Source organism: Gallinula chloropus, assembly GCF_964237585.1.
Source record: "Gallinula chloropus genome assembly, chromosome: 3".
NCBI classification, from domain to species: domain Eukaryota; kingdom Metazoa; phylum Chordata; class Aves; order Gruiformes; family Rallidae; genus Gallinula; species Gallinula chloropus.
The window spans coordinates 66982879-67009468 of record NC_140087.1 but is presented as its reverse complement, the minus strand read 5'-3'; the positions used below and the strand labels follow the sequence as shown (position 1 = coordinate 67009468).

At 44.7% G+C, this 26590-nt stretch overlaps 1 protein-coding gene across 1 annotated transcript in view; it reads right to left on the bottom strand.

Annotated features, from left to right (window-relative positions):
• Positions 1-3589: 3589 nt before the first annotated feature.
• The window catches only part of COMMD1 (copper metabolism domain containing 1), a gene marked incomplete at its 5' end in the record, with an annotated part of 92455 nt that continues 69454 nt past the window's right edge, over positions 3590-26590 (bottom strand). Inside the window, one exon of the mRNA XM_084262039.1 lies at positions 3590-3724. Coding sequence (XP_084118165.1) covers positions 3617-3724 — 108 coding nt within the window. The 3' untranslated portion in view covers positions 3590-3616. The remainder of the gene's footprint in view (positions 3725-26590) is intronic.

Genomic DNA, 26590 nt, shown 5'->3' with positions numbered 1-26590 from the left:
CCTCCAAATCAGGATGAGGCCCCAATGGCCCACAGGGCTGTGCTGGGGTGTCTGCTTGGCCAGACCCACGCAGGAGGCCAGCACCCACATGTGGCATGAGCCACAGTGGGAGTCGCCTGGCCAACGCGTTCGAGCCGAGTCTGATTTACATCTTGGCTCTGGGAAAGGATTTTAAAATCTCTCCTGAAGCATGTAAGCAGCAGCTTCCATTTGCCAATACCACAGGGAGATTTACTGGGACCATCAATAGCTAGCAACAGCCATGAATCCCAATGAAAAGCCACGGATGCTCGTGTCCTTTACTCAAGGAAGCAAAGAAGAGCAGCATCAGGGGCCTCTTCTCCATTAGGTTTGGCCACGAGTGGCCAATAGGTTGAAGCCTCTGTGGTGAGGGACAGACTGATGGGTACATGCATAAACCATCCCAGTAGGGAGGCATGGTCCTGCTCAAGGGGCACGATCTGTTCTCTGTGCCCCAGTAGCAGCTGGGCATTGCAGCAGTCTGGGAAGTACAGCAGCCTCTTTCGTTCCCTGCATCAAACCTCATGAAGCAGAAATGATTTTGCTGCTCAGTGACACTCCTGTGCCCGTACCAAGGGCTGGGCAGAGCATGGTCCTCCAAGCACACAGCTTTGTTTTCCAGTTTCCCATAGCAATTTACCAACATTCACCAAGAAGAAAATCAGCATCATTAGATATTCAGAGGAGGGACGATTAGGAAGAGAGAGAAGTGGCCACCCATTAAAATATGCCCCTTTTTAACTTCTCATCTCTTCTAGGAAAGTATCCAATTGTTTCTTAAATGACCGTGATATTTTTTGCCTCGGCCTCCTTTCCTGGTTAGCCGTTTCACATATTTATTATTCTTTGCATGAAATAATACTTCCTGACATCTGTTCCCAGTTTGTTTCTCTTTAATTTCCATTTATAGCACATTTTCCTATCCTCTGACCATGTTAAAATAAAACAATGAGTATCTCTGACACAGCGCAAGTTACTTCAGATCATGAGCCTTCCCTGACCTCGATTTGTATTTTTGTTTTTAGAGATGCTGTAACACAGAGAAACCTTTTAATCAACTTTGATGGGAGAGTAAGTGGAAAGCCCAGCAACCACTCAGCATTTCACACCCGTGCCGGCAGCTGGTTACCCTGGGCGTCAGGATCAGCTGGTGGTCATGGTCCAGTTCTACTTGGAGGCCTGTGCTGGAGGCAGATGGGGAAAGTGAGGAGCTGTGGGCTGTGCAATCCCTTCATGAGATGGAGAGCAGAACCAGGTGGCTGTGGGAGATGAAGTGGCAGTGGGATAGGTGCAGGAAAGGAAATGTTAATTCCTGATGCAGTGATACAAGTTGGCTTGAGTGATGCTTTCCCTTCTGACCAGGCAGATGGGAAAAGGTGCCCTTCCCTTGCTCTGAGGGAAGAGTTTGCTTCCAAGTACAATCTGGCAACTCCACAAGCAATAAATTCACAAGCAAAAGCAATGAGGAGTACTTCAGTTACGGCGGAAGAACATTTTATGTTGTCTATCTATCTTGGTACAAGCCCTCAATATAATTTTAGCTCAGGAGGAGGCCGCTTATGAAGCTAAATTAAAATGAAAAGAATCGATGTAGCCTCCAACCAAAAGTGTTTGCACATCCTTCCATCACATAATAAAGCAAATGGGTCATCCTGTGTCATTTCCCACTGGTGCATCACCATTTGATGGACTGGTAGGCAGTTTTCAGGGAGGGACCGTCATGCTCTGTACAACCATTAGCTTGCTCGGAACAACCCCTCCATGTCCTCCTGCACTGATAAGCTGGTGTGGTTAAACATCCTGCTGCGACAAGGCCAACAAGGTTGCACTCCTGAATGGAAGTATCTGAAATGGAAAGCATGTCTGCTTGGTCTTCTTTAGCTGGAAGGGCAGCGGTTGCTCTGCAGGCTGGTATTGTGGCAGAGATGTGGGTGCCCATGCCACATGGCCAAGAGCCACAGCAGTTCAGTCATGGTGTTCAGTACATACCTTATCTGCCCTGGCAGCTTTCTTCACACAGCTATTTTATCAACAGGGCTTTAACCTGCCAGGTTTTCATTTTATCCGAATTCCAAGCTGAACACGCACACACTAGAAACCCTGGGTTTAATCTGGGACTTTTTTGAGGTCAAGACAAACATCACGACAAACAAGACTAAGAGCAGCCAAGTTAACCGTGCCCTGACAAAGCACAGTCCTCTCAAACACGCTGTGCAGCTTGGTGCCAGCGCTGCACCACTAGATGTCAAGAGCCAGAAGGCTGATGAGGGTGGATGGTCTTCAGGGAAGCAGATCAGAAGTGCCTTTGAAGGCATGCCCGCAGGTTGCTGGGAAGCATGCTCAGTACATGCAGGATGGCTGCTACATGTGAGAAACCAGTCTCACCTTCCACTGACCAAAAGATGCTCCTGTGATTGTCCCCTGGCTGCCTGCAGTGTGCGGAAGGTTGTGACTCCATGGGCCAGCAAGGTTGGTCACCTCACACCCTTGGGAACTGTTTATTTAATCCTTGGCAGCACAGAGACTCACCATTAAAGCAATGTATGCTTGTGTCTCTGCTTTCTGAGCTCGTTGCACTTCATCTACTCTCCTGGGCTTTAAGATCTAAGCAGGCAGAGTTCACATGACTAGATTTGTCCTACATAGCCCGTGGGTTGAAAGGATAAACAGGAGCCTGCCCCACTCCCCTTCTGCTTTCTCCCCTGCTGCACACGGCCAATTTACCTTTCCTGTTCATATAGTCTGGTATTTACAGTACCTGGAAGACTCAAAAAATGATTGAGGGAAAAAGAGAAAAGCTACACTCAATTGTGCAAACCTTTACATGAACAAGGCTAATGTTACCTCAGGGAACAGGCCTGGAAGAGGGCTTGAAGAAATCTTCTGTCCTGGGTTCAGCAGGGAGAGAGTTAATTTTCTTCCCAGCAGCTGGTGCAGCGCTGTTTTTGGGAATCAGGAGAGCAGTGATGGTAACATGCTGGTGTTTTAGCTGTTGGGGAGCACTCAAGGACTTCTCGGCTTCTCATGCCGCCCTGCCCAGGGAGCGGGGAGGGGACACAGCCAGGAGGGTGACCTAAACTGGCCAAAGTGCTATTCCATAGCAATTATGTCATACTCAGCATAAAGGGGATGGGTGGAGGAGGGGAGCATGTCTCCAGGATGTGCAGCTCAGGGATGGTCAGGCTTTATGATGGCTCTGAGCTGTACAGTCTGAGTTATGCAGGTCGGTGAGTAACTGCACTGTCTATCACCAGTTGTGTGTATTCCAGGTCCTGTTGTTGTTATTCCTCCCTCCCTTTGCTGCCCCAGTAAACCCCTTATCCCATCCCATGAGGTCTGCCTGCAGCTGCCCATTATCCTCCCTGTCCCGCTGCGGGGGGGAGGGAAGGAGCGAGCAGCCGCCATGCTCAGCTGCGGCTGGGGCTGAACCACGACAGCTTCACGGTGTGGCTTAGCCCAAACTTGCTGTGAAAGAACTGTGCAGGTGTAACTGGGATTTAACGACCATTTAGTGACCATTTTATGTGCAGAAACAGGAATTATGGAAAAGTACCAAGGGTTATTTGTGTTCTGAGTTGCACATCTCTTTACTTGGTTAAGTGGTCTGAGTCAAGGAAGTCATGCTCTCTTCTATTTCCGAGAGTTTCTTCAGCATCTGGCTCACCTTGGCCTCATCAAACTCCAGACAGAGAAACTCCGGTTCCTACAAAACAAAAAAGCAAGAATAATAGTTGTGAAAGATAATGGGTTTTCAGGCACACAGTGGAGGCAGGACAGTGAGTTCTAGTTTCCTGATGATTTGGGTCCTTTTTTTTTCTGGTACCACTTAAATAAGGTCAGTAGGGTACACACCTATTGAGCATGAGCAGTACAAGCCATGAGGTCAGCAAGCTACTGTTGAAGAGAACACAGGAAGGCTGAGCTCTGCCCACTTTTCCTTTCACCATAGACATCAGCTGGGTCTCTCCTCAGCCACTGACTTTTGCAAAACTTGCAGAGAATTAATTATATCTGAGACTTCCACGTTTCTTTCTGATCTGGTGATCCCCAAAGCTGTCATGGGAGACACTGTGAACTGTGAAGTGGTTGGAGTTGCAGCACAAAGCTCGTCACATACAAAAAACAGTTTATAAATTTGGGAAAACATGAATCCAAATCACAGTCTTGTACGGGACATTCCAGTTTGGAAATTCAGGAGAGTTGTACAGACTCTTACACATGGGTATTGGTGCAGAGTAAAAGGTTGTGGAAGCCCCATCCCTGGCAGTGTTCAAGGCCAGGTTGCTTTGGGCAACCTGGGCTATTGTAGTTATCCCTGCCCATGGCAGGGGGGTTGGAACTAGATGATCTCTGAGGTCCCTTCCAACCCAAAGCATTGATCCCTTACTGTGTATGTATCTGCCCCTGCACTCGGCACTGGTGAGGCCACACCTTGAGTACCGTGTCCAGTTCTGAGCTCCTCGCTGTAAGAAGGACATCGAGGTCCTCAAGCTAGTCCAGAGAAGGGCAACCAGGCTGGGGAAGAGGCTGGAGGGAAAATTGTATGAGGAGTGGCTGAGGGAGCTGGGGTTGTTTAGCCTGGATAAGAGAAGGCTGAGGGGAGACCTTATCACCACCTACAACTACCTAAAGGGAGGTTGTAGAGTGGTGGGCAATGGTCTCTTCAGCCAGGGGACAGGAGACAGGACAAGGGGAAATGGCACAAAGCTGTGCCAGGGCAGGTTCAGATTAGATGTTAGGAAAAAATTCTTCACTGAAAGAGTTGTCGGGGCCTGGGACAGGCTGCCCAGGGAGGGGGTTGAGTCACCATCCCTGGATGTGTTTAAAAGATGGGTAGATGAGGTACTTAAGGATATGGTTTAGCTTAGGATAGGAATGGTTGGACTTGATGATCTTCAAAGGTCTTTTCCAACCTTGTGGTTCTGTGATTCTGTGAGAGTGCAAGGAGTGGGACTGTGGGCTAAAGGTTGTCCCAGGTGAAGCACCATTGGTGATAGAGACACAAATGGAAAATGTTTGAAAATTAAAGTGCAGTCAGGATGGAGGGAGGTTTCATTATGAAGAATTGGGTAGTTTTAGTTGTTGGAATCACTGTATATCCACTGAATTTCTATATATAACACAGTCCCTGGGGTGCTTATAAAAGCGGGAGGTCTCATCTGTTTCCTACCAGACTAAAATTTCTATCATTTCAAAATACGTTTCTTTCCATACTACCCAAAACACCACAACTTCATCCTTTACATTTATGGAAGTAATAGCTCATACACAAGGGTAAAATAATCTGTCAAATTAAAGCCATTGACTTTTAATAACCACATCTCTGGACTGTCAAAAGTGTTTTCCTCCAGGTATCAGGAATAGTTTTACCTACTCTCACTCTCCCAAGGATTCGTGGATTATTTCATTTTTTTGTAGGAGCCAATCCAGCAAGTGAGATGCAAACCAAAACATTGACAGAAACAGCAAGGGGATCAGTTTGTGTGCAATCATCACAAAAGGTACTGACAAAAGAATATTTAAGCGAAAGAAATTAGGTACTAGAAGTCAGTGGTCTGGAAGCTGAGCATGAAAAAATTGTGCCAAGGCTTCTTCCCTGACATCAGTCACAGAGGGAACTATCATAGTTCAAGGTAGAAATCAAAGTGGTGACTTAAAGCTTAAACTTCACATTTTCTAAGAAAAGACCTCATACAACGAAAGCAGCATGGACTTCAAACATTTTTTTGACTTCCAATGTCACTGTCTCTCCCCTAATGCTTGTACTCAGGGGCTGATGAGTTGGTCTTTGTGAAATGTTTATGACCTTATCTGCTAATGACCAAATCACCCAATGGACCAAGGTGCAGAGATCAAGCTATGTATTTAGTATGTGGGTCCTTCTGATCAGAAAAGGTGCCACAGAATTAAGGAAAACTTTGCTGCTTGATGTGATGGTGATTCTCCCCCTCTGTTCCACTCTCCTGAGATCCCACCTGGAGCCCCCAGTAAGACTGTGCCCAGTTCTGGAGCACCCAACGTAAGAAAGGCATGGAACTGTTGGAACGGTCCCAGAGGAGGGCCATGAAGGTGATTAGAGGGCTGGAGCACTTCTCCTATGAAGAGAGGCTGAGAGAGTTGGGCTTGTTCAGCCTAGAGAACAGAAAGCTCCAGGGAGATCTAATAGAGGCCTTCCAGTACCTGAACAGGCCTACAAGAAAGCCGTGGAGGGACTTTTTAGAAGAGCATGTGATAGGACGAGGGGGAATGGCTTTAAATTGGAAGGGGTTGGGTTTAGATTGGATATTAGGAAAAACTTCTTCACTGTGAGGATGGTGAGGCCCTGGCACATGTTGCTCAGGGAAGTGGTGTCTGCCCTCTCGCTGGAGGTGTTCGAGGCCAGGTTGGACAGGGCCTTGAGCAACCTGGTCTAGTGAGTATCCCTGCCCATAGTGGGGGCGGGGGGTTGGAACTTGAGGCTCTTTAAGGTCCCTTCCAGCCTTAACCATTCTATGATTCTATGGGTAAACGTCATGTAACCAAATATATACCAGGAAGAATATACACATGGCTAGAAGGAAAGGGCTTTGCCTGAGCAAGCCATCATGCCTGTAAACAGCATCCCACTGGAAGCCATTACTATGGGTTGCGTGGTTGGGCTTTTTTGAAATTAGTCACTCACCTCTGTAATATTTAGTACATTCCAAAATTTCACAAAACACTCGAGATCAATAGCAACACAGATAGGAAGTCTTCAACACAGAAGTGAGGGCTTTCTCACACCATTTTTCTTGTCCTTGACAATGTCTTATGGAAAATACTTTATATAAAATCTTTCTGTGAACTGCAATTAGAGAAAAGTGTAGTTACAGCTGGTCACTGCACAGAAAGAAACTGTTTGGTGAGGAATATGACAATTAGCAATAGGCTTCCTTGGAGTTTCCTGTCTGGTTAGGAGTGCACCTGAACAAATCCTGGTCTAATCTGCTTGAAGAAGATGTTTTTTGCAGGAGACTGCGTAAGAAAGCCTGGACAAACCCTGAAATAACTTTATACATTTCTTGATTAGGAAGCACTGGAAAAGTCAAATCTCAAATCAAGTTGACCTCTGAGGTTTTCTGAAGCAAGCCTAAACCAATCCCAGTATCTGTAAAATTAAGTCTTGCTTCACAGACGATGTCTGAAATCAGTTCTTCTCTCTCTAACCTGACCTCTCTTTCCTCAACAGATGAGCCATGGCAACCAGCTATTTTCTATCTTGACTTTTGAGGGCATGAGTGGCCCCACTGTGCTATGTAACCCCGGGTCATAGTCCTCGATAGGACAAACTCCAAAGCCAAACTTCTGTTTTACACCTCAGGCTTTCCAGCCTTAGCTGCACAGCTCAAGTCACATGAACCTGTCGACAGGCTTCTCTCTGCCAGGCTTTTAAAAGCTGCAGAAGGCATAAGAATGTTGGTGGGTTTTTTAATATCCTCTTCAGGTTTTGTCAGTTAAAAGGAATGTAAATTGAGCAAAAGGACACTCTTGGATAACAGAAAGTCTCTTCATACCACTTTATACAAGCGTAAGTGTACTCATAAAGCATACTTTTATCTGGAAAGCAGCTAAAACATTCCCATGTGGATTGGAGGGTATCTAAGTAGTTATAACAGTCTCACGTGGACCAACTTAAAACATGACTGAGGGGGATGTAAATCAGGTTGCTCAGAATCGGGTTTAGTTTTATTTAATGAGTTGTTAGTTTATGTCTCCCCCAAAAGTTCCAAAGAAGGAGAAAAGGGGAAGAAAAAGGAAGCTGGAGCTAGGAAATTTAAAACTCCCCACTTTTCCCCTAAGGTGTCCTCCATGAGCAGGACAAATTTGGTATCTCATCTCCTTCTTGGCAAGAAACTAGGCATCCCTTTTGATACTTCCTATTGTTATAGAAACTTTCAGCCCTCTTGGATCCCTTCTAGTTAAGGAAACCCAAAATGGAACAGCTTGTTCATTAAAAACAAACCCAGAAGCTAACAAACATCAGCAGGCTACCAGACACTCCCTTACCCTAAGCCACCAAACATGCAGTGATGGCACCAAGAACACCTTCACCGCACAGGGACCTGCTGTGATGCATGTTTCATACCTGAAGCATAAGTAGCAATGCCTTGAAGCCATGAAGTATGGCACGCTTGCCTGCTAGACAAAAACCTGGACTTCAGCTGAGCCCTTCATGGACACGGATGCAATCTTTAGAAAGAGGCACATGTATGCACATAAGCAGGGGGGTCAGAGAACACAGGTGTGTGATGGAAATGGCAACAAGCATCCATGTTTCCCACCCTCAGGAGGGAAAGCCAAGCCTGACGCTTTCAGAAAGGTGTGGAAATGGATGTCCATGTCCTGAGGCACTGTTGGTTTTCTCCCCACATGCTTTCCCCTCCTCCCATTTCCCTCCTGAGACTGAGCTATAAAAAGGAGCTACAAAACAAACATCCAAGAAACTCCACCCAAACATGAATTAGGTCTTCTAGGTTCTTTTTCTTTTTCAGGAACAAAAGAGAGATGCAAAAATATTTATATGAGAGATTAAGAGAACCACGGCTTTCTGTATCTCAGTAACTAGACTTACAACCCATGTATTTTTAGAAAAGCAATCTTCACACATTCAAAAGTTAAAAAAATACTTCACAACTGTTCTCTATTGCATCAGATTGACCAGCTACTTGAAATAGTTCCCAGCAACTCTGATACATCCAGTATTCTTAGGTTCTAGCCACTATCCTGAAAAAACAAAAATAAACCCCTCTGAATTACTGCATCATTTTATTCACATTCATTTCCACTTGATTCGGAGACTTCCTAAAATATTCTGCATTCAGGGAACTTGGTCACTGCCAGGACCGCAATTTAAGGTGTGTACAGTAAATCTGCTTTGGTTCCCAAACTGTCTTACCAAGGCTGGTCCCATGGGCTGGGGTGGTGGCTTGGGGCATCTCCCAGTGCAGAAGTGAGGAATTCAGCAAACAGTGGTTGCAAGGGAGATGCGTGTACGGTTGCAATCAGTGGAGTGTCCTGCCTCATGCTCACTGGCCCAAGGACAGTGAAGGTTGCTGCATATAAGTATTTGCCCACCCAGGTGGAAACACCTCAGGAAAGGCTCTGAAAGGCAAGGAGAAGCCCCTGCCAAAGGGTAAGAAACAAAAGGTGCTCAGCAACTGAGAAAAGACTCCAAGGTGTTGACGACAGCCTTCGGAATCCCCAAGCCAGAGGGGTTCAGAGGACTAGAGACTTTATTCCATTAAATCAGAGAAGTACTGTCAAGCAGAGAGCTGGCTGGTGACCAGGAGAGCATGGCAGAGGTGTCAAGTGCAAAGGGAAAGGGAGCCAACTCCCCGATTGCATAGGGAGCGCTCTACGTGTTCAAGGAACTGTGAGGGAGAAATGTCAGGTTTGTCTGGTTAGATATTTCATATAAAAAGCCACTACATTCTAAAACCCTACACAAAGAGAATATAGGCCTTGTGCCCATCCTCCCCTCCGAGGATTTCAGACACGCCTGGAGCAAGTGTGGAGCCTGCCCCCCATGGGAACAAGCCCACGAGTACTTGACTTGATGTCTCAGGGGCCACCAGGCCCTACCAGTGGCACTACCAAGAGGGGCCTGCAGAGGGGAACTACTTCAGATCATGTGGAAGTAGAAATGCAAAGAGGCAAAAACTGGGACACATGGAGCTTGTGCTGAGTGCCCAGGGGTGAAGAAGAAACCTCCCCCATGATGGGCAACCACCAGCCAACGCACCAGTCCCACACATAATAGCCTTCTCAACCTGACCCAGTGCTCCTAAGAGCATTAATGGTTCTCTGCAAAGGAATTATCCAGTCTTCTCTCCTACCCTTCACTGGGGACACCCTTTAGGATAAACTACCAGATAAGCAAACTCTTTAGATAGTAAAAAAGCACCAGCTTCTGATGCCTGCGTGCTGACAGACAGACAGACCCTTCTGTACTTGGGCAGCTGCTTCCTGCAACAGTGGGAGTATTACGGTTTCTTGGGTCTTAGGTACAGGCAACACAGTCATTTGCTTTGCAGAGGCTGAGATTCAATGTGATTTGATTGCTCTGGAAGAGATTTTCTTCTCCTGGCTTAGGTTTTGCCTTACATTAGGATGGTTTAAGGATTTAGCTGCCCCTTGCATGGAGTTAAACTCAAATCTGTAATGTCACCAGAAACTCAACTTGCCTTCAAACATCTTGGTACCTTTCACTGTGATTATGAACTCATGTTAATTTCCAGCATTCCAAATTGTTTTGGTCAACAAAGACACTAAGTGGTTTTGGAGAGGGCATTTATGCATTTGCTTGCTAGAATGGAAACTTCATTATCCTTATTAACTGGTTTTGATACTGTAGTCAGCAATGTGCTTTACCAACAAAGGGGTTTTTCTTAATTAAAAAATTGTGGAAGCCAGAATTTCAGTAAACCTTATTGACAGAAGTAGCAGAGTTCAGAAGTATCCTCCCTCCCCCCCTTTTTTTTTGGTGGAAGCTGAACCATTCAGTGATAAGAGATTAAAATAAAAATGAAACTTTTTTCTTCACTTCTTAGACACATAAAAGGGTGAATCAAATTTCTAACAACATTTCCTAGAGAAAAAAAAATTACTGCTTTTTAACAAGTTTTGAGTTCCTCACAACTAAGCAATAAATAATTTTTTTACTGTTCCCTGACACTTTTCCTACCAGAGTACTGAATACGCTGCAGCCAAGCAGATCTCCTACCTCCCCTGTTACCCAGGAAAAGCCCCACGTACACATTACCTAAGTAATTAAGTGCACTGCTGGCAAACAAACATGAGTGCCAAACCTTGCAGCATCTTACCTTAGCTTGGATAGTAAAGCCAGCAGGGAATACGTCCAAAACAATACCTTATTCTACTGTGATACGCTGGGAGACAACCACATAGAGTTGTCCACCCAATCAGTTGCCCTGATCCCCTCTTCTGCAGAAGAAGTGGTGGACCAGGAGTCATCTGCGTCTGGCTCACGTGTTGCAAGCAGCCCACGCGGATCTGTGGTAAGATGTGTGGTGGCTCAGCAAGAGCCTGGGAAGAGATAAGGTGGCCCCACATGGGGTTTCACTGCTGCTCCGTGGACACTGCTGACTTCCCAGCAAGAACATCCAGCTGTGGGCACCGTGCTGCTGCAGAATTGGGTGCTGGGCACCCTGTTGAGACAGTCTTATTCTCTGCAGCAGGAAAAAGTACCAAACTTTATGGAATAAATTTATGTCTTACATTCAGAAGAAACACAGGGATGTATAAAGCCACACAGACCAACCAGCCATTTTCATCTAAATGGAATGATGTGTGTAAAAAAATTATCTAAAAGCACTTTTGACTGTTATTCTAAGCACACGAGAGAATCCAGGGGCTCTGTTTGCGTCACAGCAGCAGGGTTAGGGTTAAATCAGCGATGTATTAACTCCAGATGAATCTTACAGTTCATCACGTGGGCAAATTAGGTTGCACACAAGCAAGCCGGTAGGGGGTAAATAAAACAATCCCAGAGAATGCAGCTCGGCATGGTGCGACACAAGGAGCTGGCCGCCGCGGCGTCACGCAAGCCTGAGCTTGCGGCCGGTCTGCATCACGCGGGAACAAGCGCGACAGGTGTACGCGCATGGGAATTCACAGCACACTCATCCTCTCCGGCCGCACCCACAAGCAGAAGGCTACTTCTGCCACTTTGTTTTTAAAGCATCAATTAAACAGAGAAGACAAAATATTGATTTAGGAGCAAATCTATAGCATATAGATTTTTTAATATTTTTAATATTTATTTTTAATATTTATTTTTTAATTTTTAATTTTTGCAAATGAGTGTTCAGAGACTGCTTATCCGGAGTAAAAGGAAACTTAGGTGCAGGCTGAGATACAACCTCCTTCAGCAGCATCAGTTAGGATTACCAAAAAAAATCTTCTGGTTTCACTGAACGTCAGCTCTCCCACTTCTTCCAAATTCGCAGATTCCATTGAAATGTTTTTTTCTTTAATAAAACAACCACAGGGACTACCCTGGAAGTAGTATCCCAAGTCACAAGTATAATAGTATTTGAATAGGAAAATCAATAACCATCAACTACCTTATCAGCTCCCATTCTGTACCTTACTCCCCTGCCAGGGAGGTACAGATGCTCCTCAGGCTTTACCTTCCTCATTGCCTGCTCAGCAGCAGTGCAGGTTTTGCCTGTGCCTGTCCAGCTTCCAGTTCTCACAACCAAGAGCCACGTGTTCTCGCTTACCCCTTTCTTTAACTTCTTAATCACTAAAAGATGGTCACTGTTGTTGACAAGAAATTGCCAGTGAGAAAACCTAGAGAACTGGCAGAAGGGTGGTGCAGACCCAGCGTAACAACGGCACCTTAACTCTGTGAGTTAAAACAAATACAGACCAGTCAAAGTCCTTCAGACCTTTTTTTTTAGGCAGTGCTCCATCAGGGGCACTCAGCTAGTTTTTACACGTCGATAGATATAAAGTGCCAGGTGGCTTGGGTCATTCCTCAGTACGCCAGCGCTGCTGGGAGCAGGGGGAGTGGAGCTGGCTCCAAGGCTGCTGCTGCAGAGCGCTCCGGCTCCAGGGTGCCACGTTAGAGTTGTTTCTCTAACACAAGATGAAAACACTAAGATATTACCTTCAAGGTTTAGCTGGACCTGCTTAGAGGCTTGTGTGATAAGGAAATGCAAATCTGAATTAAAAAAAAGGAGAGAAAAATTTCAAACACTCTCCCTCATCCTCATAAAATAAATTAAAAAAAAAAAATCCCAACTTAACCTGAAACTCAAACTGGGAATAAGACACTTTTTAAAATGGTGCAAGGACATGTTTTCCTTGGAAAAAGGCACATCAAACAGTCATATTTGCAATGATGCCACCAAAGCTCATAGGTCTCCCTTCATCATAGAGTACCCTTATGACTGTGGGAATTTGCTACTGCCCTGTACAGTCTCAGAAAATAAACGAACACTGATAAACAAACCCTGAATAAACTCACCTCGGCATTATTACTGCTATTACTGGCTCCCAAACCTCTCCTTGATGCCTAGTGCACACAACTCAAACGTGACCTACCCCAGCACCACTCCTGGCTGCCTGGTTAAGAGGTATTGGGTTTTGTTCTGCCACACCTCAAAATACAAACCAAACCACACTTGCTCTGCTCATAGACCATCAAGGTGGAAGCCACCCTGCCCCACCACAGATCCTCTTAGTCCTCCAGGATTGCTTCTCCAAAGAGTAGTTGCTCATGCCATTCCCAGCAGGACTGAGGGAGAGGGAGGCAGAAATGACCTGCACAATTCATGCTAAAAAACCCCGTCACAAGAAAAGACAGTGCATTAGTTACCATGACAATGTTCTCAAAACCAGGAAAAGATGACCCCCAAAAAAGAAGAAAAATATTGGATTTGAGCTTATTTTTTCTTCTTCAAGAATCAGGGTAATGCTGCATTCAACTGGGTGATTCATGGTCAGCGGAAATACATTGTGCCAGATGTTTATGAGAGCGATTTATTTTTGCTGCTGAGATTCTCCAGTTAGGAACACCTGATAAATGGCAAAGAAGAAAAATAACCAGGGCTGCCACGAACCAATGAAGGGCGATGAATGCAGGAGATGCTGCATTGAATCTCCTATCATACTGCATCAATTGTGATCCCGCCGCAAACTTCACAAGTTATTTTTAGATTCATTAATATTCTGCAAGATACACTGGGGCATAAGTTAATGACAGCAAAGTCTAGATGATTCCAGAAAAACTGGAGTTGATGGCAATCCATTGATTTCATATGACTGCATTTCTGATAATACTGAATTCATTATTTTTACGTCAATTCAGAGCTATTTTTGCAACAAACCTATAACCACGGCCTTCAAAAACTCTAAGGTGAAGTGCAATTCATTTTGGTGATACTATATAAAATAAAGCACAAATATTTGTATCTGAAAGCGCCTTCTAATTCATCTCCATTATTTTGTTATTGCACGAATCAAGAATCTCTTAAGCAAGTGATTATTACCTCCCCAGATAAAAAAAAAAAAAAAAACCAAAAAAAACCCAGGTAACCTGCTTGCAGATTTTTTAATACTTTTAATGTAACATCAAGCCTGGAATATCACAGATTAAAGAGATAAAGGATTATAAAAACTAGAATAATTCCAGAAGCATAAGACTAGGTCTCCGATACTGCACGGCAAATGTAATAGCATTGCTTTTATCTACTGAAAATATTCCATCCAGTATTTTATACCTCACATGAAGGATGGGGATGGATGCAGAGACGCACACGCTTTAGCCTGCTGTTCTTTGTGTCTCTCAGAAGTACGGGTTTCCTTTCAGAAATTGTTACAGGATAGAAAAAACCCCAACAACCAAACAATATTTTAATCAGTATAACTATTTAGAAGGAAGTATACACTGCAGTTCTTATAGATATCAGGTAACAAGCGATAGGATGAGAGGAAGTGGCTTAAAATTGCACCAGGGCAGATTTAGGTTAGGTATCAAGAAGAATTTCTTTACTGAAAGGGTTGTCAGGCATTGCAACGGGCTGCCCAGGGAGGTGGTGAAGTCACCATCCCTGGAGGTATGGAGGTCTATTCTATGACTCTGTGTTAACCTGTCCTGGTTCCTTTAAGCCTTTCAACTTCCCGTCCTTTTGATTCATTTTTATTTTGAATCACTTTGGTATGTAGGCATTTCCTTCTTCTGAGCTGTTGTAACCTTACGCATCCATCTCCACCCAGAGAGCTCCATGCTGCCCTGGGTGCTCCCCCTACACAGACTCTGTTACAAGGGTTACTTCTCCATGCTTCCATTTAAAATACTCCACCCACTGTGCAAATACAGAGTCTGACAATGAACAAAGGGTGGATGTCCAACACAAGTAATTACCCTGTGTTCAGTGATTAGGGATCTCCTATTTCTTTTCAATACTGAAAGAGTGTCAAGTCGTAACTGCTGTGTTCCAGATGCTGCTAGGACACTGCTCCTTTGTTACCGATGTCGATTAGCCCAAACCCTCAACTGTTCTGGAGAAAACACGTGAAAGTCTTTCCTAGGAGGGGCAAAACACATTGAAATGCCCTGAATGGCAACTTGCTGTGGCCAGAAAGGAGAGGTCAGGAAAGCCACGGTTCTGCTGGTGGCAACGTCATTCAGAAGAAAAGACCCAGTTATGCTGACAAAATGGAAATTTCATTTCCATTTACCAATGGCTTTTTGCAAGTCTGTACCTGTAACTTTTTATGTGGGCTTATCTGCTTGATGCCAGTGGCTAAGCTTGCTTACGTCATTCCTCCAACACCCTTTTACAACATCTTCAAGTAGTTGAGACTCAAGTTAACCCATAAAAGCCTCTTCCAACTCTGCCACAGTCATTGGCTGTACCGGGAAGTTAACAAAATGGAAAACCCTTTATAGCTCTCCCTTGCTGAAGAGAATGTATGTGGGAATGGACTTGTGGCAAGAGAACAAAAAGTGTTACAATCTAATTCCTGGTGCAGAAATGAAAACGCAGACATCTCTGTATCTAAACTGATTTTTAAAGCTTAATGAAAAATAACCTCCCCCAACCTCCCTCTGCCCCCACAGACACTACTGTGACACAGAAAGCACATCACAACATTGTTTTCAGTTGAATTCCAGCACCTCTGGAAGCATAGCTCAGCTTGAGACTTCTTTCAAACCCTGAAGTAACAACTGTGGCATGTTTATTCTTTAATAGGGGCATTTTCTCCTGCTGCTTGACCAACTTGAAGTAAACAGGTGTAATGGCACGCAAGGTAAATCCCTTCAGCTCCTTGGTCTGCTGACACTTTCTTGGTGATGCTGGTACGCAACTCTGGTTGGGTCTGGAGCCCAAAGAAGGTGTAAACAAGCAGAGTGTTCACTTGCCAACTAAGAAATGCATTCGCTTTCTAGCACAAACTTTGTTTCTATTAGGCAAGCTTAACAGACCTCTGTGGAGACGGGCTGCAGAGACTTCTATCCCTTTGTGTGCAGATTAGGGAGAAAGCCCTGCTGTTCCCTTGTCCCATGGGCACGACTGTTTCTCGTTACAAGAAGGGGAAAGAGACAATACAGGCCTTGAGAGCTGGGACATTTCCAGGTCAAGGCTTATTAAGGGAGAATTTGTTTAGGGGCTTGTGCTCAACTTTTGGAAATCAGAGAATGGTTTGGAATGAAAGGGACCTTTAAAGATTATCTAGTCCAGTCCACGTCCACCCCACACCCCGCTCCAATGAGCAGAGACATCTTCAACTAGATCAGGTTACTCAGAGCCCTGTCCAGCCTGACCTTGAATGTTTCCAGGAATGGGACATCTGCAGTCTCTTTGGGGGACCTCCTCCAGAGTTTCACCACCCTCATCATAAAAAAAATTTTCATTATATCTAGTCTGAACCTACCCCCATACATCTGTCATCACTGGTCTGACCCTCATTTGGGACATGGCACATAAAAACTTTATATGGGACCATGTGAATTCTGTGACAAACATAATCGCTATTCCCTGGTCACACTAAAAGTGTAAATTAGATTTAAAATTTCACCTTTAGTTTCACCCCCTTTAGAAGAAAGCTTCTGGGGATGCTATGCAATTCCAGTGTCTGTCATAGGATGCAATGTCAGGGAAACAGACGTTGAAATATTATGCTTAACATTTGTATTTATGTGAATACCCTAGTGCATGCCTACGGATATCTAGCAGGGCTTGAGAGGTTTTAAAGGAAAAAGTTTCACAAAACTGTACAGAGAAGCATATAAAGACAGTGTTTAAAAATAAAATTAAACTACCTTTGTATCATTGTGAGATCTGATTCAACACAAGTATTTAAAATACGCTGTGTTTCTGGCAGGGTAACAGATTCTCACCTTACTTCTCAATCACCTTTTTATCCAGCCAGCTCATCTCAGCTCCCCTCACAGCTGGTACTCCTTCCAACTGCTGGTGCTCACAAGGGTACCAGCTATGAGAAAGTTCCATCATCAGTTATTCGAGCTCCGTCTGCTGCATCAGCTCTCAACTAACAAAGATGCTCTCAGAGGAACCGCTGCAAGGTGATGTACTTCCCTCCAAAAGTCCCTGCAAGGGACTTTAAAGGGTAAATGTCCTTCCTCACTTGTGACTGTTGCCTTCCTGTGCTGATCTGCATTTTTCTATTTCTATCTTGTTTGACAGCTGTACTTGTTTTCTTGCACCACACTTTGTTTGGCTGAGCTTTTTAAACCTGCTCACAGTGCTGAAATACCAGTCTGCAGCTTTCTCTGTGCTTGCTTCACCTCCAAATACCTGAGTTAGCCTCTGGTTTTCAGCACTTAATTGCAGTATGAAATTAGTCTAAGAAAAAGAGCACCATTACTGGAAGGACCTTCTGTTTTACCCTAAATTCAACTTCTCTGGTGAGATCATTAATTCATATTCATTACATTTTAAACTAGTATCTAGTGCCTGAGTCATTCAGCACCACAAAAAAAAAAAAAAAAAATCAAGCATCATTCATTATCATAAAACAACTTTTCTGAATCAAGATTAAACTATTTGGTGATATTATTTACTGTCTTCTTACATGTATCATAAAGTACTGTATTATAACATCAAATCTTCCCAGCCAATGGGGCATGTTTTTTTCACAGGGTATCACCAAGACTGGAGATTACAGACTGTGCATTTAGTTAACCCTTAATTAAATGGAAAAAACCCCAAACAAACAAACAAACAAACAGAAAAAAGCAACTCTTTGTGCTTTTAACCTAACTGTTAATTTAACCAAATCAGAGTCAACCACATTTCAGTTACTGCAATACTTGGTGGCAGGAAAAGAGAAATGAGCTGTGGAGTTAAGAATTATTTGTCTGACAACTACACACACACAGTTTAAGCAATCTGCATTCAAAAATAATCTCTCAGCCAAAGAAGCCAGTCAAAACCCAAGCAGAGAATACCTGACCTTTAGGAGGCTGCGTGACTTGGGATCCTGACATGTTTTGCCTGAGAGCACTATCGGCTTGCAGGCTTAGTAACCTGGTTAGCAGCCCCCAAACAGATCTCTTTTGCTCCCTCGCAGCTTTTTAATGTTTTGGTTTATCTGCTACATAAAGGAGTCAACTACCCATCAATGTCCTGCCTAAAAGTAACAGATTAACATAAAACCCTAAGACAGGTCGGGTGGCCTGATTCTCCACGGCAGCAGGCACCACTGGCTCCTGTCCCTGGCAGTGGCTAGGAGATCTGGGCTTCTTGGTGCCCATCTCTCTTCAGCAAAGACCATACCAGGTTTAGTCAATGAAGAGACCAAAGATTAAAATGACTCTGAATCAGCCTTTTGAAAGAAAGGCACCTGGATTGTCTGAAACAGAAGAGCAGATGAGCAAGGGGAGTACAGGGCTCGTTGCTGAAACTCTTCAACAGAGTTTGAGCCAGAGTTTATTTTCGTTGCCGCAAATTTTGCAAACGGTGAGTAAAGGCCATGCAAATTCTCTGCTGATCTGTGTCTCTGAACAGTGAGAAACAATGCCCCCAGAAAGTCCCGTATTCAAAAGTCACGATATTCTTGCACCTAAGCTCTCAGATCAGCAGGACCCAGCTCCAGCAAATACATTTGTGCCCACGAAATGGAATTGTTTATAAAGTAATTTTTCAAGGGCATCTGTTTATGCACATCCATCCCAGCTGTGTTTATAGCATCACAGCGATGGCAGGCATCCGCTTACTCCACGGTATTTTATCACCTAGAGGGGGGAAGAGCTCAAAGCCTAGCAAAACAGATCCCCCCAGGCACACGCACCAGCAGCAGCATCCCCATCTTGTTACAAAAACATTAACCCCCCTGTCCCTGACACATTGGTGTGCCACAAAATTCCCAAATTACACAGGAATATGCCTCAACAGGGCGAGTAAAAAGTTAGATCTCATTTGGGTGGATGGGATCATCTACAAATACGAAATCACTGTACCAAAGGCTTGAGGAATACGCCTGCAGATCAGCGTGCGTTCGGCTGAGCTGTCCTTTTTGAAATATGTAACAGGACAAAGTGGTCAGGCCAAACAGGCTTTTCTTCTGGTTTTAGGGCATATAACTACACCCTTTCTGATGATCTGAAAAATAGAAGTTATGGGGATGAAAGGGACTACTCTGAGTTACATTGCCACTGCAAACACATATTCTCTGCAGGACCGAAATATCTACACTTGTTTCTTCTTAGCAATTCAAATGTATGAACTTACAAGGGGAAAAAAGCCAAATTGGGGTGGGGGATGTTTCTTTTCTTTTATTTTTTTTACTCCCTTCTTTTAGAATGCAAACTGCTGTCTTTCCATTTGCTGTGAGAAAGCTTCTCATAGAAAAGAGGGCCAGCCTATTTTACAGCCCCTCCAACGCGGCAGCTCTTGCTGTTCCAAAGCCTCGGGATGGGCATCATGCTCGGATTTATCAGCAGAACAGCAGCCCTTGCCGAGTGTGGTGCAAAGCTCACTAAAGATAGTGGGAATCTCTGCGCTGACTTCAGTGACCTTTGGCTTGAACACACTAAAATATCTGCAGTACATGCAGGCAGGGAGATGCTGGAGGCATACAGCTCTCTGATGAAAAACGTGGCCAAGGTACAGATTTGCATTTTTCATTGCCTTTTTTTAAATCACTGCATATGTCCTTGCTGCACGATATGTATCTCATCTCTTTTTCTTTTTTTCTTCCCAGCCTCTTTCCTTGTGTAAAAGGAAAAGCAAAGGCTCACAGTGAAAGCTGAAGCCGTAGGTGAAATCCTGCAAAGGGATTAGCGTGGGAGGACACTTAACGCCTGTGTAGAATCCCACTGAAGTCAAGGGGGCGTAGGCTCTGCCCACACAGCTCTCTGCCTCAGCTAATATTACAAGTTTGTTTTATTTGAGCTGCAATGTCAAAATTCCCCCTAGAAATGAATACAGGCAATAGAAAATGAGCTCTGCATTACAGCCAGAGCACCGTACCTGGATCCATCCTCTTAAAACTCTAATGAGGACAGATCAGGATGCCCATTCCCAACACGATCCCAAACCCAGTCTTGCCATGAAGACTGTCAGTGGCACTTCATAGTCTTCTTGACAGGCGTTGTGTTGAACCATATCTTTTTTTAGAAAGATGAAAGATTCAAAGAAAAGTTATCTTATTTTGGCTGACCTCTCATTCTCAATTCAAGGGCAAGTGATACCGAAGTAGAAATGATTTCCATAACAGAATTGCAGAGCAGTCATTTAACAATTAATAAGTGTTCTGCCTGGCGTATGAAAGCCAAATATGAAAATAAGCCTGTGAGAATGAGAGACACCTCTGCACAAAGAAAGGCTGCAGCTCCTCCACATCAGATATCCTACTGGTTATTTCTTTCGTTTTCTCTCTGTGAACAAGGGGAGGAGAGGGCGATGAAATATAAAAGGACTTAACCACTTCTCCAGAGGAAAATGGAGGAAGCAGCTCCTTTGTCTTTCTGTCTTTGAAGCACAGAAGTCTGTCTCTTTTTTTCCTGTCCACAACAGCAACCTTTCTCTTTTTGGTCTGCATCCACAGCTTGCACATCAGCATTTAGCAGAACAGACTTATTTCTCACTGGAGGTAATTACATAATGCCGCAGCCCTGTCCTCCTGCATCAACAAAACCTAAGATGTGTGACCGGTTCCCCTTGACAGATGTAAGATCATCGCTCTTGCTTTAGGACTGTGAGAAACAGGACGTGTTTCACCTCCTCCCCTTTCCTGAGATCAGACTAAATGTGTCCTTCCAGGAGACCGGTCTAAGCACCGAGGACCTTGCCTCTTGGACCTCATGCTGGCGTGGCACATCACGGCCATGGGGGTGCAGTGCCACTACCTGCAGTCTTCTTACTGCAGCTCTTGAATGGAAGAAGAACCAATTCTGTAGCGATTTAAGGCAGGGAGATGGAAAGCAGCATTATGAAACTCAAAGCCATCCCTCCCTTAAGGCAGCAGGGCACAGGAGGACGTGCAACACCAAACGCTGTTGCCTGGCTTTTGGCAGCTGTCCTGAAGTGGCAGCATAATAAAATTTGTTGGTGGGCCTGTCCCTTTCAAATGCATGTGCTGCTTCTCCTTTCAAATACCAAAGCTTACACCTTTTTAGCCCTTGCAGGCCTAGGGGTTCGTACTGTCAGCTGTTGCACTCTTGACCAAAAGATACTAACAAAGCCAAGACTAACTGTACACCACAGTAATAAAAATACTTGTTTCAGATTTAAATATTCTGCTTTCCAATTCCCTTGCTTGCTGCCCTGCCAATGGGCTGAGAGGCACAGGAGGTTGTATGGAAATATTTGGACTACTTCAGGGGCTAGCAGGGCAAAAAGGGGCCTGCCTATAAAGGAAAACCTGGCAATGAGAATCCCTGCCCACAGGACTTTCACATCTCTCCTCACTCTGACAATGCCTGTTACATCTTTCTATGCCTGTTGTATCTTTCTACATCTATTATATCTCCCTTCAAGGTTAGGAGACGAGAGTTAGCACAGATTTTGCAGCAGCAGTAAGTAATTAAATGTGCAGGTTTATTTCCTCCCATTCTTTAAGCTTGCTTTTACCTGAACTGCTGCTGAATGTCAAACAGGACATTTCTCTGACCATCCAACACTTGCACCCCTGGCTCCTCTTCCCTTGCAAGCCTTCACAGCACACACAGGGCTCAGAGAGCTTCAGAAAGCGCAAACGACTCCTGCTCTGAGGAACCATTCCACCTCCCCTCTGGGCATTTTGGGTTTTAAAAAATAAATAATTAATTCTGGCTATATTAATTAGCAAAGCTGGGTTCAACTCACGTTAGCTGTTGTTGGTATGTACCACAAAGCCTTAGCGATTAATTTCTCAGGGCCTGCCAAACGGCTGGCAGGAGGAGCGCCGGACGACGCACCGGCGGCGCTGAAGGCGCGCTGGCAGGGCCGTGCGGTGAACGCCGGCATAAGCTCGCCTGCATTGTGCTTGGTGCAAAGCCAAGAGTGGTGCTTCATCTTCAGGAAGCCTACATCTTCTCATAAATTGAACACCGAGTTTGATAAATAGCGAAGGAGTTCTAAGAAGCATAGAGAGGGTGGCACGCTGGGCTTACTGCATCTATTCTGCGCTACTGTAGGCTTGGCAACGTACCACTGGATGTTGTAAAATGTGCCTTAATTTCCTTGGATAAACGAATTATCCTGAGATAAAGTATGCTGGGAAGCAGCTGTACATGTGGATCAGTCTTTCTCCCCACAAGCCCAATTAACAGTTTTGGAAACGAGTTGTAGACACATAAAGAAAATTTTATTACAGTGATGTTTTCTAAAATATCAGCCTGGGTTGTGGAAAAGGTGTTTGTGCTATTCTGAGCTCCTAAAATAAATGAGGAGTGAAGATAGCATTTTTGGCCTCCTCTGATTAATCCTCCAATAAACAAGTTCTCAGCATCACCACTTACTGGGTTTGTGCTACTTCTGTATGTATCCATTTAACAAAGGGTTGTAATTAAATGCTGATAAAATGCCTTATCTTGTGATTACAGACCTCAGCTTCTCACTTCAAACCAATGTGGTGGCAGCAAGAGGTTTTTGTTTGGGTTTTTTTGTGGTTGTTGTGGGAGCAGAGTGCCATCCCCTGCACCAAAACAGTAACAAGAAAAGAGTAACTTCCACTACAGCTTTCAACAAAGCCAGTCAGTCACACAAAGGAATCAAACACATCTTTGGTGTGCTGTTAAAAACAGAACCACACAATCCCACCAAATAACATCCCAGAGATGCTTTCCAGAAGAAACTTCTTGTGTGTTGTTGAATCCCATGCTGTTGTAAAGGGGTTGGTACAGATTTCAGGACACTGCTGAATTTTAAACAACAAAATGCTTACAGACAACATCAGTCTTAGCTGCTTCTTTTTTATCTTATCACACTGCTCTTCTCAATGTGATCTCACAGCACATTGCAAATGATGGAGAGAAGAAAGGATGGTCAAACTGTTGAATGGTTCTCTTTGAAGATAGGTAAGACACCTGGCTGTCTTGATATATAGAAAGTATATTATCTCATCTGGTGTGCGTGCATTATCTCATCTGACTCAACGGTCAAACTTGAGCAGCAACTTTACGGATCCAGTGGAAGCTCAGAGAGCTACTGGCCTTTTCTTTGAGGGGAAAAAACAAGTTGGGATGAGAACAGACCTGCCTGCTCAGTGCTTGAGAGAAGTGATGAGTGATTTCCTTTGCTGGAAACCTCTGCCAGCCCTGGGTGGATAACATGCTTTCCTAAATCCACTGTCCATCAGTGCTGCTCTTGAAGAACATGTGCAATGAAATCACCAAGAGAGTAAAAAACTTTCTGAAGAGGGGACTCTTTTTAGTGCTTCAACTGCTGGTGAGCCTCAAAAACACGGAGCAGTACTTGCACTGCATCACTATAGCGAAGTTAAGGAGGAGTCAGGAGAGTCACTGCCCATGACTTTGTCAAGGGCCATGTTAAAAAAGAACACTCCAGAGAATATTTTCCATCTATTTTCTCCAATGCAACTCCCTTTTTCTTGCTACGTTTTGGTTGCCTCGGATTCTGTTTCACAAAATGGCCATGAATAAGAAACAGTAAGCAACTACGACATCTCCACTTACTCTTACCATACGTTATAAACCCTTTGTGAGTAAAATGATGAGGGCTTTTTAAAATTGTGATGAAGCATACTCTACAACTGTTACTAAAGATATGGTGAGTCATTAATGATCAGGGTGCCAGAAGACACTGCTTTCTGAAGTTATCACTGCTCCTTATTTCAAGAAAACAATTAGTCAAAATTAAAAATGAAGCCCTAGAGCTTCCAGGAACTGGATACCGTTCTTTGAATCATTCATGAACACAATGAAGACAATAAAGGCCATCTGAACCATCCTCTCACCCCTTTGTAATGGGTATAATAACTAGAAACAGTGTCATGAGTATGGGTCAATAAAAATACAGATTCCCCTTCAGGGGCTCTGGATGGGGAGGATGGACGGATGGAAACACTGGAAAATTATTCTTATTTACTGACCCAGCTGTGTTAAAGTCCAAGCTACATATGTTTTATTTTTAAACGAGAGTCATAAGTATCTAAAAATAATAGCCTGAGAGGAGTATTTATACTGGAAAACCAAAGCAATAAATTCAGATAAAGCAGCCCATAGCATTTAAATCTGGGATTAGACTTTTTCAAGACATTTAGAAGATAGCAAATTACCAGAAACAGAACTGAAGTAACTTCTTTTCATTAAAAAATGAATAGCCATACACTTCCCCAGCTATAACTCATTTATCTGACTATAATGAGGAGCCAGCATTTGATGTTCGAATATCTACAGATTCATCCACTAAAATATAACTACTGCAGGAGCAAAAAGACCCTGGTACGTAGATCTACAGTACTGGTAGCACCATCTGAAGTTCTTTAGTCTCAAAATAGCCACATCCATAAGGACAGATGCACTCTGCTCGATGAGATTTACTGCTATTAGATAAAATGGCCAGAAAAGCAGCTTTACTAATTTTTTGTCTTAGGTAAGAGCTCTAATCACTGCCCTCTCAGTTTTCAGTTACAAAAGACAAAACCGTGTTGTTTTGTTGGGTTTTTAGGAAAAAAACAACCCCAAACCCTCCATATGTTTGGAGTTTCGGTTACATCATCGCTCTGTGTGCCCTCGCTGACCCGAGAGACATGCTGCCACACTGAGATCTCACTGCAGGCACATGTCTGTGCCATCAGCTGACAGCTTCAAACCAAGGGAAGCAACCAGCCCTGTTGCTCATCTCGATCTGGATTTACTGGAAAGAAACAAAAAAGCAGTTTATGTCCCAAAGGTGAATTGAAGAATCTTGACTATGGAGAAGAGGATACTTTTCTCTAAAGATACTTTTCAATCTGCAACTTCCTGTGCTTATTCTGTGATCTCCTTTTCCCTCTTGTCAGAGTCTCTCTGACACGGCTCACAGAATCACAGAATCACAGAATCGTAGGGGTTGGAAGGGACCTCGAGAGATCATCGGGTCCAACCCCCCTGCCAAAGCAGCTCCCTAGCTCATATTGGACATGTCGGCATCCAGACGGGTCTTGAATATCTCCAGAGAAGGAGACTCCACCACCTCCCCGGGCAGCCTGTCCCAGGGCTCTGTCACCCTCACTGTGAAAAAGTTCTTCTGGATGTTGGTGCGGAACTTCCTGTGCTCCAACTTGCAGCCATTGCCCCTTGTCCTGTCTCCACAGACCACTGAAAAGGGGCTGGCCAATTCCCCCTGCATCCCATGCTTAAGATATTTACAAACATTAATTAGGTCCCCCCTTAGCCTTCTCTTCTATACACTGAACAGTCCCAGCTCCCTCAGCCTTTCCTCATAGGGGAGGTGCTCCAGGCCCTTAATCATCTTTGTAGCCCTTCTCTGGACTCTCTCAAGGAGATCCCCGTCTTTTTTAGACCAGAGGGCCCAGAACTGGACACAATACTCCAGGTGGGGCCTGATCAGGGCAGAGTGGAGGGGGAGGATCACCTCCTTTGACCTGCTGGCCACACTCCTCCTGATGCACCCCAGGATCCCATTGGCTCTCTCAGCCACCAGGGCACACTGCTGGCTCATGGCCAACCTGTCATCAACCAGGACCCCCCGGTCCTTCTCCACAGAGCTCTTCTCCAGCAGGTCATCCCCCAGCCTGTACTGATACAAGCGGTTATTCCTCCCCAGGTGCAAGACCTTACTCTTGCTTTTGTTGAACTTCATTCGGTTTCTCCCTGCCCAGCTCTCCAGCCTGTCCAGGTCTCGCTGGATGGCAGCGCAGTGTTCCTGTGTGTCAGCCACTCCTCCCAGCTTTGTATCATCAGCATACTTGCTGAGGGTCGATGCTATTCCCTCATCAGGGTCGTCAATGAAGATATTAAACAGGACTGGACGCAACACCGAGCCCTGGGGGACACCACTTGTCACAGGCCTCCAGTCAGATTCTGCTCCACTGATCATGACCCTCTGAGCCCGGTCCGATAGCCAGTTCTCAACCCATCTCACTGTCCACTCATCTATCCCATACTCTCTCAGCTTTGCTATCAGGATGTCATGGGAGACAGTATCAAAAGCCTTGCTGAAGTCAAGGTAGATGACATCCACTGCTCTCCCTCCATCCACCCAGCTGGTGATGAGATCATAAAAGGCTAGGTGATTGGTCGAGCACGATCTCCCCTTGCTGAATCCATGCTGACTACTCCTCATGACCTTCTTCTCTTCCAATTGCTTGGAGATGGCATCCAGAACAAGCTGTTCCATCACCTTTCCAGGGACAGAGGTGAAGCTGACTGGCCTGTAGTTGCTAGGATCCTCCTTCTTGCCCTGGAGTGACACTGCCTATCCTCCAGTCCTCAGACACTTCTCCTGTTCTCCAAGACCTGTTGAAGATGATAGAGAGCGGCTCCGCAATCAGTTCCACCAGCTCCCTAAGCACACATGGATGCACACCTCCCTGCGTGTAGGGTCTGGTCTACATATGGGGTCCTCTGTCCCCCTGAGGAGGGAATCCCCTACCACAACTACCCTTC